The sequence below is a fragment of the Otolemur garnettii genome, unplaced genomic scaffold (assembly GCF_000181295.1).
Source record: "Otolemur garnettii isolate 467f Iridium unplaced genomic scaffold, OtoGar3 scaffold00059, whole genome shotgun sequence".
NCBI classification, from domain to species: Eukaryota; Metazoa; Chordata; class Mammalia; order Primates; family Galagidae; genus Otolemur; species Otolemur garnettii.
The window spans coordinates 1,118,521-1,133,581 of record NW_003852454.1 but is presented as its reverse complement, the minus strand read 5'-3'; the positions used below and the strand labels follow the sequence as shown (position 1 = coordinate 1,133,581).

At 36.5% G+C, this 15,061-nt stretch overlaps 1 protein-coding gene across 7 annotated transcripts in view; it reads right to left on the bottom strand.

Moving 5' to 3' along the window:
• The window catches only part of DPP10 (dipeptidyl peptidase like 10), a 1,381,219-nt gene that overhangs the window by 535,270 nt on the left and 830,888 nt on the right, over positions 1–15,061 (bottom strand). For 6 of the 7 annotated variants that reach the window (XM_003792626.2, XM_023514792.1, XM_023514791.1 and 3 more), the window contains one exon: positions 12,878–12,992. The exons of the other annotated variant lie outside the window; for it this stretch is intronic. In XM_003792626.2, the coding sequence (XP_003792674.1) occupies positions 12,878–12,992 (115 nt within the window). The remainder of the gene's footprint in view (positions 1–12,877; positions 12,993–15,061) is intronic. 7 annotated transcript variants of the gene reach the window in all.

Sequence of the window (15,061 nt, the reverse complement as noted above, 5' to 3'; positions counted from 1 at the left end):
CTTATTGGAGGGGGGATATAATAAAAGGCCACAGAAAACAAAAGGCAAAATGAAATAAATTTCTTCATTATAAATAATTACTTTAAATATAAATGGATTAAACTCTCCAATCCAAATGCAGAAAATGGCACAATGGATTTAAAAAAATCACTCACTTTAGGTTCAGGACACAAATGATTGAGGATGAGTGAATGGATGGAATGAAAGAATGACATGCAAATAATAATTGAAAAGAGCATAGGTGGCTAAACTAAAATCACACAAAATAGACTTTCGGTTAAAAGTTCTTTCAAGTGGAAAAGAAGGACATTATCAACGGAAAAATGGTCACATTCGCAAAGAGATGTAATAGCAATAGTCATATGTACAACTTCTTCTCTGAAGAATACTACACCAAAGTGTCATCTGGGAAGCAGAACGCAGCCCTCAACAGATCCCAATCTTACTGGTAACTTGCCCTTGAACTGCTCAGCTTCCAGAGCCATAAGCAATAAATTCATACTGTTTATAAATAATCCAGTCTGTGATATTTTGATATAGTAGGAAAAATGAACTAAGACACTACCTAAACCAAACATGGACAGAATTGAAGGGAGAAATAAAGAGGTGTACAAAAGTAGCTGAAAACATCAATACGTCATCTAGAAGAGCAGATAAAACATCTAGAGAGAAAAATCAATAAGGAAATACAGGACTTGAACAAGACTATAGTCTAAGTAGGTGTAACAGATAAATAAATATAGAATATGCTACCCTACATAGTATATATATTTTTCAAGTACACATGATAATTCTGCAGGATAGACCATATAATACCACAAAATAAATCTCAGTAAACTTTAAAAGATTGTAAAAATACAAACTATTATTCCTCAATGCTATAGAATGAAATTAGCCATTGATAATAGAAAGAAAATAAAAGGAAAATTCACTTATATCTGGAAATTAGATAACCCAATCTTAAGAAGTGATGGGTCAGAGAAGAAATCACAAGGTAAATTAAAAAATATTATAGAACATGTGAAAATGAAAACCCAATATCAAAAGTTACAGGATTTAATGAAAACATTAACCAAGAAGAAATTTATAGCTGTAAACACCATAAACAAATTAGATTGAAAGATCCCAACTCAATAACTTAACTTTATACTTTAGGAAACTAGAAAACAAAAGCAACCTAACTGAAAAACTGACAGAAGGAATAAAATGATTAGAATGGTGAGAAAAAAGCAGAAAATAGACAAAACAATGGAGTGAACCAAAAATATCAAAAGTCAGTGCTTAAAAAAGATCACCAAGTTTAACAGCTCTTTAGCTAAACTAGGAAGAAAAGATAGAATCAATATGTCAGGAATGAAAGTTGGACATTACTATAAATTTTACAAAAACAACGATTATAAGGAAATACTATAGACAATTGTATTAGAACAAATTCGATAACCTAGATGAAAGAGTTAACTTCTAAAAAGTTAAACTTCTAAAAACACACAAACTAGTAAACACATTTCAGAAGACACAGAAAAGTTTAAAAGACATCACAAATACAGGGTAATAAAAAGTAGTCATTAATCAAAAGTTTTCTAATAAAATTTGAGGGCCAGAAGAATTCACTTATATATTTTAACAAAAATTTAGAAGAACTAATGTCAATCCTTCTAAAACTCTTCCAAAAACTAGACAAAAAGATTACAGTATTTTGCCATTAACAATGGGCACAGTTTTGCCCAAATTTTTGAGGAAAAAAAAATGTGCATTATACATGGGTATTACTAATTCCACATCTACATAAATGTTTTTTATTCTTTTATTTGGGCTTATGCATTAAAAGTGTGACTCTAGAAAGCAGTAACAACCTCTGCATTCAAAATAATACCCTGGATTATGTTCATTGCACCATCCTCCATGCTACCCCCCTTCCTGGCTGCCCCTCACTGGGCAGGCATCCCAGCTGCAGGAGCCTCCAGCCTACCTGACAGATCATGCCAGACACCACAGGCATCACCATCTTGGAGGTGGGCATGCCCCTGACAGTGACATGACAGTTAACGTTGGGACCTCAGTGAAAGGAGAAACTGACCACACAGTGGCTCTTCCTTCTCTGACTGGAGGTGTGAAGCATGGAGCCAGTCACTCCGTAGACACTGGGAGTGAGCCTAGGTGGAAGGCGAGAATAGTCCCCATGACCTGAGTGCCCAACCTCCGCCAACTGCCCTTTACTGGCATGCCTTTCTCCCCACATCCTCTCACTTCCTATTCCAGCCCATATTTGTTGGTGGAAACAGGGTCACAGGTACTCTGCTGAGCACCTCAGCAAGCTTATTTACTGGGAAGCTGGTGTGATGAGGGCAAGGGCAGGCCCTGCCTGCCCTGGGCTCCTAACAGTAGATCTCTGCCCTTTCCCGACTGCTTCATCCCTTGTGCATCTGGCTCTATTCTGAGGCCTCATGCTGAGGAGGAATATCCCTGAGCTGGGGTCTGGAAAACCTGAGTTTTCAGCCCACTACTGTGACCTTAAGCCTCAATCCCCATGAGGTTTCTGTCTGTGAGGGTACCTGGCAGCAAAGCCCAAAAGCTGGGGGTACATGAGCCCATAGATTGTAATTTTGAGACTATGACTTGTCCAAACCTCCAAGATATTGAATTGGTATAATTCCCTATCAGTAGGGAAGGTATTCTCCAGTAGGAAGAGGTATTCTAGGATGCTTGTTAATGGTTAATTCAGTATATTTGAGTGCAATTCAGAAGTCTCATTTTATTTTATTTTTTTTATTAAGACATAGCTGTGTACATTAATGCTGTCATGGGGTATACTGTGCTGGTTTTATATACAACTTGAAATATTTTCATCAAACTGGTTAACATAGCCTTCACAGCATTTTCTTAGTTATTGTGTTAGACATTTATATTCTTAAAAAAAAATTATATTCTACATTTAGAAAGATTCACATGTACCCTTGTAAGATGCACCATAGGTGTGGTCCCACCAATCATCCTCCCTCTCCCCATCCTTTCCTCTCCCCTCAGAAGTCTCATTTTAACAGATGATTTTTAGGATTTTTAGGTTTGGGAAACACGGGTGGTGTTCATTCTGATGTTACTGAGCACCCAAGGTCTGGTTGGCTCAAGGACTTCATGGTCTAGTCACTAAACAGAAATGTAAATGCACAGTATTGCCCTGGGGTATCATCAGGGAAGCCTTCCTCCTCAGGATGGGGTCTGGAGGCTGCAGAATGGGCCCTGCTGCAGTAGAGGTAAGGCAGCCTGGAGAGGGAAGGGATCTACAGTCAGGAGCCCAGGGCAGGCAGGGCTGGTCCTGGATCCTCACACTGGCTTCCTAGGAAGTAAGCCTGCTGGGGTTCTCAGCAGAGCAGCCGTGATTGTGTTCCCACCAACGAACATGGGTGGGAATAGGGAAGGGAGAGGAAGTAGGCATGGGAGTGGCTGGAGAGGGCAGTTGCAGGAGGTCAGGTGCTCAGGTTGTCCAGACAACTCTCGCCCTTGGCTTGATGTTCCCTACATAGAAAAGCCTGAAGAATCCACAGTAAACTACTAGAGGTAAGAAATGAATTCAGCAAAATTAAAGAATACCACTCTTTCACACCCCAAAATCAACTGGCATATTTCTTCATACTAACAGTGATCAATCAGAAAAGTATATTAAAGTATCACGCAGAAAATAATAAAATACCTAAAAATAAATTTAAACCAAAACGAAAGACTTTTACACTGAAAACTACAAGATGTTGCTGAAATAAATTAAAGATAAAAATAGATGTAAAGAAATCCTATGTTTGTGGGTAGGAATACTCATATTTCTAGGATGGCAATATCATAGAAAGCAATCTATAAATTTAGTGCAATCTGTTTCAAAACCCCAACTGTGTTTCTGTAGAAATGGAAAAGCCAATTATCAAATTCATATGGAACTGTGATAGGTCCCAATTGACAAAGCAATATTGAAAAAGCTAAACAAACTTGGATTAGTCACATTTCCAATTTCAAATGTTACTGCATTTATAGTAATCAGAACAATATGGTACTGGCATAGAATAGACATATAGATGAATATCTTGTGAACCCCCAAGTAACTCATATTTATGACAAAGGACAATCAACAAAGGTGACAAAAACATTCAGTAGGGACAGAACAGCCTCTTCAACAAGTGGCGCTAAGTGAAATGAATGTCCACATGCAAAAATGAAGCTGGAGTCCCTACCAAGAAGAGATAAACTAAAACTTTGTGCATCAAAAAACAATAGTAAGAAAGCAAAAAAAAAAAAGTTATATTGTAGAAGAAAATATTTGAAAATCATTTATCTGATAAGAGATTAATATCCAGAAAAAGAATGCCTATAACTCAGTAAAAATAAAACAAGTAAGTCAGTAAAAATAGGCAACACACTGGCATAGACATTTCTCCAAAGAAGACATACATATGGCCAATAAGCATATAAGAAGACACTCAGCATCACTAATCATTTGGGAAATGTGAATCCAAATCAGGGGAGATGCCGTTCCACACCGCTTGAATGTCTAAAGTAAAATAAACCAAATTCATAAATGTTGGATGTGGAGAAATTGGAACACATGTCTACTGCTGTTAGGAATGTGAGCTGGAATGTTCAGCTGCTGTGCAAAATAGTTTCTCAGAGAGTTAAACATGGAGTTACTTTATGACTCAGCACCCAGAAATTCCATTCCTAGGTATATGTATCTGCCCTCCTCCTGCAAAAAAAAAAAAAAAGCCTCAAACAAATAACAAATACAAACACATACGCATGCATGTTCGTAGCAGCACAGTTCCCAATAGCCAAAAGATGAAAACAACACCAAGTTCCATCAGTGGATGAAAGAATTATGCAAATACACAATGGAGTCACATGCAACTGTACAAAGGAATGAAGTCCTGGGGGATATATGTAGTGTGTGGATGAAGCTGTAAACCAAGTTCTCAACCCTGGGTCAAGACCCACATTAGGAAGGTTGAGAACCACTGCTCTAAAACATATAACTGAAGTAAACTAGAAATTAAAGACACGTATTGTTTGAGTCCATTGATATTAAATATTCAGCAAAGGACATCGTTACAGAGGAGCAGATTGATGATGGCCGGGGCTGGGCAAGGGGGTATGTGAGGGATGACTGCTTACCAGGGTCAGGGTGTCCTAGAGAGGGTGGTTGCACACATTGTGAATGCACTAAATGCCACTGAATTACTCACTTTGAAATGGATAATTTCATGATATGTAAGTTTCATCTCAATAAGAAGAATTTTTAAAAATTCTTGGGAGGCACCAGAGACTTGAGTTAGGGAAGAAAGATAATGAGTGTGATGAGGAGAGCGTAACTTATTTAAGTAATTATAACTCCTGAGTGCTGAACTGTAACTCATACATTAGAAAATAGTTCATGCATTTGACTTACTTCCTTGATGTTATATACTTACTAATGATGTCCCAGAAAGAATAATAAGGATAAGCTTTGAGTCTTTGATCAGAGATCTTCTACATCCCTTGCAAAAGCCAAAATGTGATGCATAGATTTAAGGCACAGCCTTTCAGTCCAGTAAGAATTCCTTCCAAGTCTAGTTTCACCAATTCTAGTTTTTCTAGAGAGTTTATCAAAGTGGACTTTACATGCAATTGACAAATATTAGACCAAAAAAAAAAAAAAGTGTGAATAAGCCAAAATAATGAACATTCAAATTACTTCAGCTAAATTTTCATTTTCCAGGGAAAAAGCATAAAGTGGTGCATCATTAATTTTAAAATATTGTTAAATAAGGAATCTTTTTTCCCCTGATATTGTCTTTTCTTACAGCTGAGGAATTAATTCTGTAATAAGGTGACATTGGTAAGACTTCAAAGCAAAGCAATTGAATATTAACTGCATACAATTAGCTGTCCAGCAAATAATTGTCTATTAAAAAATTCTTTTCCACAAACACAGGGCAAAAATATGTATTAAAGTATTTTTTTTTCCAAAAGGAGGGGATAATTTTATGTTACCACCCCTTTTAGGGAAGTTTTGCTTCTTAGAGACTAGATTGTCTTGAGCTCCCATATTTAGAAGCCAGAATATCACGTTTCTAAATTAAATATTTCTATTAAATGAAAGCAAAGAATTTTTATATAATGTGGTTTAGAAAAGAATATGAATACTTATATTTTATCATGAGTATTTGTGGTTCCAGAAAAAAGTGACAGTTGATTTAAAAATGCATATAAATTTATGATTTTTAGTTTTTGACACTGCTCCCTTATCTGCCTCATACCCAAGTTTTCAGATCTCTTCCTGCAGCTGAATTATTTCTTTACTCTTCAGAGAAAATTAGGCATATACAGAATTATTTCACTCCCCCCAAATCATAGGGAAGAATATAGCAGAGCTTATTCTTTTTTTCTGAAACACTTTTTGCCTATATCGTCCGTGGGGGCAAGATCTTAACCTGTAGTACAAAGATTATGACACAGGTTAAGGTCAAAAGGGCTGGAACAGTGATCCAGCTTTTTGACTTTCTGGGTGTATGATATTGGGCAATGTATTTTAAGTTGTAAAACTGGAATACTGTGGATTATGCGTAAGTGAAAAGTATTTAATGTCAGTGGGGCAAAGATAAGTAAAATAGTACATGGAACGCACTTAGTACAACTTGTGGAACACTATAGGAAAGTACAATAAATGTTAACAGATTCTCTTATGACTCATTAAAGTAAACCCCTTGTAATATAAGCTTAATTCCTTATTTATCTGATTGGACAACGTAAAAATGTAGGGGGAAGTAAGGGAATCAAATATGACAAATAAATGCAACCATAAAGCAAAGACAAAAAAATGTAACTACTCTTTACTCTGTTGGGAGAAACTGTTAAAATCTGTCATTGTTCTCTCTTTGGTAGCCTGATTATGCCTGGGTAATGCCGTATGCAAATGTGTTCATCTGTGCTTGTCATGGAAAAAATAAGGACAGACACATTAGATTATGCTTATCAATACAATACATCTCCTTTTTAATTCAACAAAGTAAACAATTTAATCTTGGTGGATGCTGATGTTTATAATAATGCAAGCTCAAAATCTGTGAAATATTATTATCCCCTCATAAAAGCATAATGGGATAGTTTGAGTGTAGATCTGACATTATAAAATACAGGTTATACGTTTAAATGGCACCTTTAAATTACAGGTGGAAATAGATTGTTTGAAAAATAATATAACAACATTTTTACTAGCTATAAACAGGTGCTATTATTTTGGTACAGCATAATAGTAACAAGAATAAATTCACATTGAGTTTTGTGTAACAATGACAAATCAGCTATCACCAGTTCAGTAAAGGCCTTAATTTCATCAAATGCTTTCTAGAAAATAAGCTATATATATAGAAGAATGTTTTTAAAACCTGTTTTAAAGAGTCAAATCATTTTTTAAAAATCTGATATCTCAGACAATAGGAACAAAGAGAATTCTTTACTGCAAGTCTTATTTGTGGCCATACAGTGAGTCTAAGGACATGAACCCAGGTCAATCTAATACCAAGGTCTATTTAATCACTCTATCTGGAACATTTTCTCTACAAACTGGCTGCATAAGTCCCCCGAATCTGTGAGCCTTAGCTATATTATCTAGAAAATTGTTCCGGTTGTCTTTATTCTGGTTATGTTATGAGAATTAAATGAGATGATCTTGAACCCTTTAGGAGATCATATTTAAGTTGATATTTCTTCAAAGAAAGGTGTAATTCTTTAAATACTGACTTCTAGTTTTGTTGTGTTTTGTTGATTATTCTGGATAGGGCTGCCTTCTTGTCTCTGATTTTCTTCACTTCCTTAGTTCTATATCTCAGCACAAACAAACTAGTTGAACATAGCTTCATGAACCTAATACTTACCTGAGTTAAAGTCTTACCTAACTATCAATAATAGAGTCTCAATCTATATAAATTATTTCACAACACAGCAAATGAACCTAGGTTAAAATTCTTAATATTATAAATACTTCTAAAAGTGAAAATAAAGGGATCTACACAGTGAAAAGGCAACTGAGTAGTGGACAGTCCCTATTAAATTCTTGTTTGTATAACTAGACTAAATGGCACTCTGATTTTATAAATGTCAAGAGATCACATTCTAGCAAATAAGGATGTCCTTTGGTTCAATAAAACACTTGATGACAAAGGAAGTGAGCGATTCACCCAAAGTTACATAAGTAAAAAAGCCACTGAATTTATGACCCTGACCCTTATTGGAAGAGCTGTTCTAGAGTCAGACCTTTCTCCTAAAATGTCTAGTGTGTTGCTGAATATTTTCGTATTTTCACGATCAGAGGTTTCCTGTCCTGGTATAGACTATCTTACCTGTTAAGAAAATTTCCACCTGCCTGAGTGCTTTTCCCTAGATACTTGTATGCTTGGCTTCCTTTATATGCTGACAGACCTGCAAAGATCACTCTTCCATGCCTATCTGGGGAGAGTTCTAAAGGAATTATAACACAGACTACTTGGGAAGTTGCTAAAAGAAGCAAGCACAAGAGCTAACTGGGCAAAATTTTAGTACTTTACAATTTTTTCCTTAGTCAGCCATAATGGTAAATCAACAGGATGACTCTGTCTTGGCGCCTAATGATTACAGACACAGTCAAAGGGCAACAGGCCACACTGCTGAGGAAATTTGGAGCACACACCGTTCCTAGGTGGCTATCTCAGTGTGGCAGGTGGATTGACGAGCTCGATGTATGCCCTCTAATCAATATATTCTAATGAACTCATGAAATTTGCACTTCTAGTCCCCAAACAGGTCAAAATTGTATTCTGCAGGCAATGTTTTCCTGAGCATGGTCCTTCCCATTTTACATATAGATGTCAAGATGAGAGTACACAGTAAATACACAGCTACATGAGACTGGATTCCACAACTTCAAGCATGAACATAACCTCACATACTTGTAGACTATAATTATTTTATAATTAATATAAACTAAATTATTATACTATTAACTCAGTATAAACTAAAGATATGTAGGCTTGATTAATGCATCTAAATAAATCCTCCCTTTAATAAAAAAATGGAGTGAATACATTGTTCCTTTCACAATAGTTACTTATTAAAGGAAATATCTGAATGGTTAACTAACTTCTCCAAAATAATCAGGACTTCTCTTCACAAGGAAGGAAAGATTCTGACAATTTTGGAAATTAAGGCACCTGTGTGAAATTACTTCTGCTGCAACATTCCAATCAAACCAAATCACAATGAACATGTGTTTCTTGGGTTGTGAGCTTGAATTCTTTATCGTTTACCCACAAAATTAGCTTCAAAATAATGTCTTAGATTAGATAAATTTTTATGCACATTTATCTTTCAAAAAACAAAACACTAAGTGTATTTTCAACGTAGAAAGTCTTATTGAAAACACTGGTTTTAATCTGCTGTGGTTTGTCCTTAAGCCCCTATTATTTCTTTAGTTTTTATTATTACATTAGATCATAGACATCAGTGTTGTTATAAAGTGCAAGAGATCACATTCTAGCAAATAAAGATGTCTTTTTTTTCAGTAAAGCACTTGATGTCAAAGGAGGTAAATGACTCAGCCAAAGTTACATAACTAAAAAAGCCACATAAATTTCTGATCCTGACCCTTATTGGAAGAGTTGTTTGAAAATTTCCTCCTGCCTAAGTGGTTTTACCCAGAAAGCCGGGCCTTGCAGACTTATGGTGGACAAAGGGAATATTAGAAGCGAAATGATAAACATTATTTTTCCAGCTCAAAGTATTTCCTATGGATTTATTTTAACATAGTTGAGGGAATTTTAGTATTAAAAAAGGAAAGTTTGGTGTGATTAGAGCACTAAAGTCTGACCGCACAGCCACACACAAATGCAAACTCAAAAGTGTACAAGGTTTTAATGTATATTCTTATTCTTACACCAAAAGTTTAATGAAAACAGATTCATTTCCCTGCCCATTGAGGGAGGCAACACTAGTTAACATCTAAGGGTGATTCCAGATTGATGACTCCAGTCTCCAGCTGCCAAATGTTAGCATTCTAGTTTTATATCACTGTGATGCTGGTTTGAGCCCACCAAATGGCCGTGGAACTAGGCTGGCATTATGCTTGGTCACAACTCAACCAAATCCTACCCACTGTCCTCATACTTACCTACTTCACTGATTTCTATAATCTTCCAGGTCTCTTGGTGACACTGAGTTTACCAACAGACGACGTAGAACACACTCTGTGCAAAATAGGGAGTCTGCTTCCTATAGAAATACTTTTTCCACTCTAGAATAATGATTAATGATTTGATTTTTTTTATAATATCCTTGCCAAAAACAATAGTGAAATGCAAGGACATATGAACTTGTGTTACGTGAGATGCACTCAGTAAACAGTAACCTAGATAATAATTGCCACTTCCATTGGTACGTTTCATCTCAAGTGAAACTAAGTCTTTGGTTTGGGGATGTATGGGTTCTCTAAATTTGCATGTTTGCATAATGGAGGAAGAAAGTTATGAGACAGCGGGGGGGGGTCTAACTGCCACAATACCTGGGATGCAGTAAGAATTCCATCATTTTCTATTGGATGTGTGAATGACTAATGAATGAACAAAAAGTCATTTGCTATTGTCATTTATTCAAGCAAGCACATGGCCATATGAACACAATGAAACTATGGTTTCATCCTGGGAGAAAGTGGAAAGGGTTGGGTAGGAGGAATTTAATTTAATGATTGGCCAACTCTTTATGGTCTATTATATCAAACTCTCTAGGGTTCCAAAGTATCACCGTGATCTGAGTGAATAACTAGAATCTCACAGTGAATCAGGCTACAAGAAGCAAGTTTAACAGAAATGCACAGGCATTGTAACACCAACATCCTCCATCTGGTTAATAGCTACCAATAGAAAACACCAAAACCAAGTCATTCATTTTTTATAATTATGCTGAAATTTTATGTTTAAGTGAAACACCATGCTGAAGCACATCTTCCTTTAACAAAGATTCTTGGCACTTGGCAGCAACTTAGAGCAATCACATTGCCCAATTACATTGTACTACAGATGTGCAAATGAGGCAGTTAAAAGAAGGATCCTGAAGAGAATGTTGGATAAGCCGTTCTTACTGGAAATTTTCTATTCTTTCTTTCCTTTTTTTTTTTTTTTGTTTCAATTTTCTTTCTCTTCTCTTTCTTCCCTCCTGGCTCCCTTAATTTCTTTCTCAATCAAGTCATATGTTAAATAACAGCTACAAAACATATTTTTGGCAGTTTACACTTTTCAAAGTCAATATTTTTACAAAGATGGTATATTTGACGAAGTCTCACATTAGCACAATCGATTGATACTGCCATTTGTATAATTGGTCATTGTAATTACTTGAGTAAATGACTCTGAAAAAGAGCTATCTTTAATCACATTTTGCACATCAGGAAATAAGTTCAATGTGTTTAAGGGACTCATAAAATAACAAAGCTGGGAAAGGAACTGAACATTCAACAACAGGCTATCACTTTATAATATCAGCTGATTTTCAGATTACCTTAATAAGTGACTATTTATCATAATACTGTGCCATATACAGGTGTCTAGTCTTTGAGAAGACAGTTAAGTGGGTGGGTTGTAGCAACATACCAAACTTACCTGGATGACAGTTTTAGGAATTTTAAAACTAAGAAAGGTAGCTAAAAGGGGGGTGGGAGGAAAACGTAGCCTGCTGAACTAGAAATTCTGGAGGGCCCATAAATTAGAAGAATGAAGTAACCCAAGTAACCAATCAATGACCAATAGAAAAGACAATCAATGACCAATAGAAAAGGTCAATACTGCCTGGAGACACAGAGAGGCCAATGAAAGAGTTGCAACCAGTTTCAAATGGAGGGGATATTTGTACCCCTGCAGGCCTTTGCATCTCTCTCACCTCTGCTCCATCATCGGACGAACCCACTTCCAACTTTCTTTGGAAGTGCTCTAAACCTTCTCTTTGTTCTACCTAAATATAATTTCTCTTTGTTACCCTATATCTTTTGCAGATTACTTTTGTGCTCTGTTCACGCTACCTGGGTGGCTCCAGTTTTACTCTCAGTTTCCATTCATTTTTGCTTTCAATTGCTGCTGTGCCTGGGTTGAACTTTCTAGCTCAGCAGAATAATCAAACTGGGTTCAAGGAACCACAATCCTGACCCCCAACAAGTCCCTTATCTCTGCTTCCCTTATTAGCACCTACAAAGGAGTAAAAAAATCTCCTGGGTATTGAAATTTTCCCCAAAGCAGAATTAAGCCTACTGATAATTTCTATGTAAGTGTTAAACTCTTTAATCTGAAGAACATAGCCCAAAGATCAGAGCTAGAGCAATTTGGAGAGGTTCTTTAGATTAAAGAGAAACTTAGAATGTAAAAGTAAAAGAAAGGAAAAGAAGACAGAAAGAAGAGGTGCTCACAATTGGAAGCTTAGATTACTCTCTTTTGCTGTGCTCTTCTTTTCCCCTCAAATCCTCTTTCCATTTCCATCCAGTTGAGTTATCATGTACCTATGGAAATTTCCAGGCTCTACTTCCTTATCTTCAAAAGTCAAACGTGGCTTACGTTTAGCAACTTGACAAACACAGTAAGTCCCTCGGTAGAAATGGAGACTAAAAATCTCCTTGGCATTCTCAATTTAAATAGTTTGCATTTTCAGCTTCCTCAAAATGTGCTGCATGATATTTGAACTGCAGAATTACTGTGCCATTTGGAAAATGTCTGATTATGTTTTTTTACAAAATTCCAACCAATGCTAATGTGCCCTAAGTTACCACATATCGCTACCCTCTTAAGGCATTTGAATGTGAAATTACCATCCACAATACCATCATAAGAGAGGAATAAAGACAGATTACCTGGGGTTAAGAGGATGACTGACATAGTGATGAGTGAGCATACAACTAAAATCACCAGCAGGGCAATAGCAATTCCCTTCCAGTTTCTCTGTGGAGGGCTGTTACTTCCCAGTTCCTACCGAGATAGAAAAAAAAGTTTCATAATTATACATGCTCCAAGAGAAATGTATTCATAAAGGAATGATTCAGTGCATGGCACAATCACAGTTTGAAAGCTGATTAGAATCCATTTCCTCTTCAGTAGTTCATTTAATTATTCAAAAGTGTATATATTATAAATGGCTACCTTTGGGGGGGCAATCTTATTTCTCCATGAGATAAATCAGAACAGCTTTATTCTTGCTGTCCAAAAATGTCCTTGGTGTTAAAAATGCATTGACTTATAAAACTAGGTCGATAGCCAAAATACTCTGAAAATAATTATGGAAATAAAGAATGTCCATTTACACTTATTCCTTCTACAATGGAACCTACAATAAAGATCTAAGTACAAATATTCATGAAGCATTATAGATTTCTTTTCTAAAAGGAGAAGATTAGAAGTGGGAAAATCATTCAAAATGCCCCTCCCTGTGGGGCAGTGTGCATTTGACAACACGACAGGTCCTTTTTAAAGGACCCCCATGACAGGTCCCCCACCACTGATAAAAACTAACAAGGTGGGACGGTGCCTGTGGCTCAAAGGAGGAGGAGAGCGCTGGCCCCATATCCCAGAGGTGGTGGGTTCAAACCCGGCCCTGGCCAAAAACAAACAAACAAACAAAAAAACTAACAAGATGTAGTAACTGAATTAAACAAGTGCTTCTGTATCAATGGTTAATGACATTTTCTTGCTGAGCAATATGCATGAAATCAGCCAGGTGTATGATTGATGGGGAAAGATGTACATCTTTCACAATACGTGTAGTAAAGCTATTCATTCTTAAGACGATATGTGTTCTACTCTATTGAGTAGAAATCTGTGAGCAGAATCCACCGCAGCAAAGTATAGACCTTGATTTGAAATGAATGCCAGCTTTCCTTTGCAATGAAGTTTATAAAATCTCAAGCCTCTCATTTCTTTCTACCTCATTCCCCAACTGATTTTCATCCTTTCCCCTAATACAGCTTTCTTTATCAGAAATAGCTAAGTTATTTGGGGACAATGAAACAAAACACGAAGATACCTAGTTTACCACACGTGCACTATTCAGCCAGTAGGCCATAGAGCAGCCATGCTTTAAACAAAGATAAATACAATAGCAAATATTGAATAATTTGAGGCTCCTGTGACTCCATTAAAACTAATTTTCAGATAGAGATTTTAGTATTGAGCCCTGCTATAAACTCATTAGACTTAAAAAAAAAAACTAGGCCCTAATTAAATGCAAGAAGAAACCATGTATGGGAAGTGTTTGATGGTTTGCTGTTCCCTTCTCAGATCCACCACTCTAAGTGATTGTCTTTCATTCTGATAAACCAAACGCCTAAGGAGAAGTCAATTCCACTCTTTTTTGTAGTGACTCTCACTCCACACTTCTTTTTCATACAACACTTCTCATCCAAGCCCTCTATTTCTCTTGCATTTTAGAATTCCCACTCATATGTACAATATAAATCAAGACAGTGTGTCCCCCAAGTCACCAGCTTTAGAGTAGCAGTATCAAGATGAGTGATAGTGATCATATGATCATCAACCCTTATCTGGAAAGCCATCTTCCTGTAGATTTCCAGGGGAGCATCTTCTTCAGAATGTATGTGCTGTGATGGTCAGCGATTCTCTACAGGAAGGCCCTACGCAAGCCTATTCAGAAGCCAGAGTGAGAGAATGATGGGGGATACTGCTGTAAATCAAAGCCCACAATGGTCTAAACAGTTATGAAACATTCATCTTGAGAACTAAGAGAGAATGAAAAAGGGGCAGTAAGTAACACCAAGTGTGTGTCTGGGCAAAGAACCGTAAATACGTTTGATTTATTAACTCACGGAGCTGAGCAAGTGGTCTTGTTATTTCATAGTGTAAGAAAAAGGAAAAATAAAAGAGATTTAGCAATTGCTGACTTTTCAGCCCTGCAAAAAAAATAGGAATAAATCATGAATTCAAGTTGACTGATTGTGATCTTGATGACTGTCACTCTAACCCAGGACAAACTCCTAAAGAAGTGACTTCTGGGGCTCGGCGCCTATAGCTTAACCGGCTAAGGC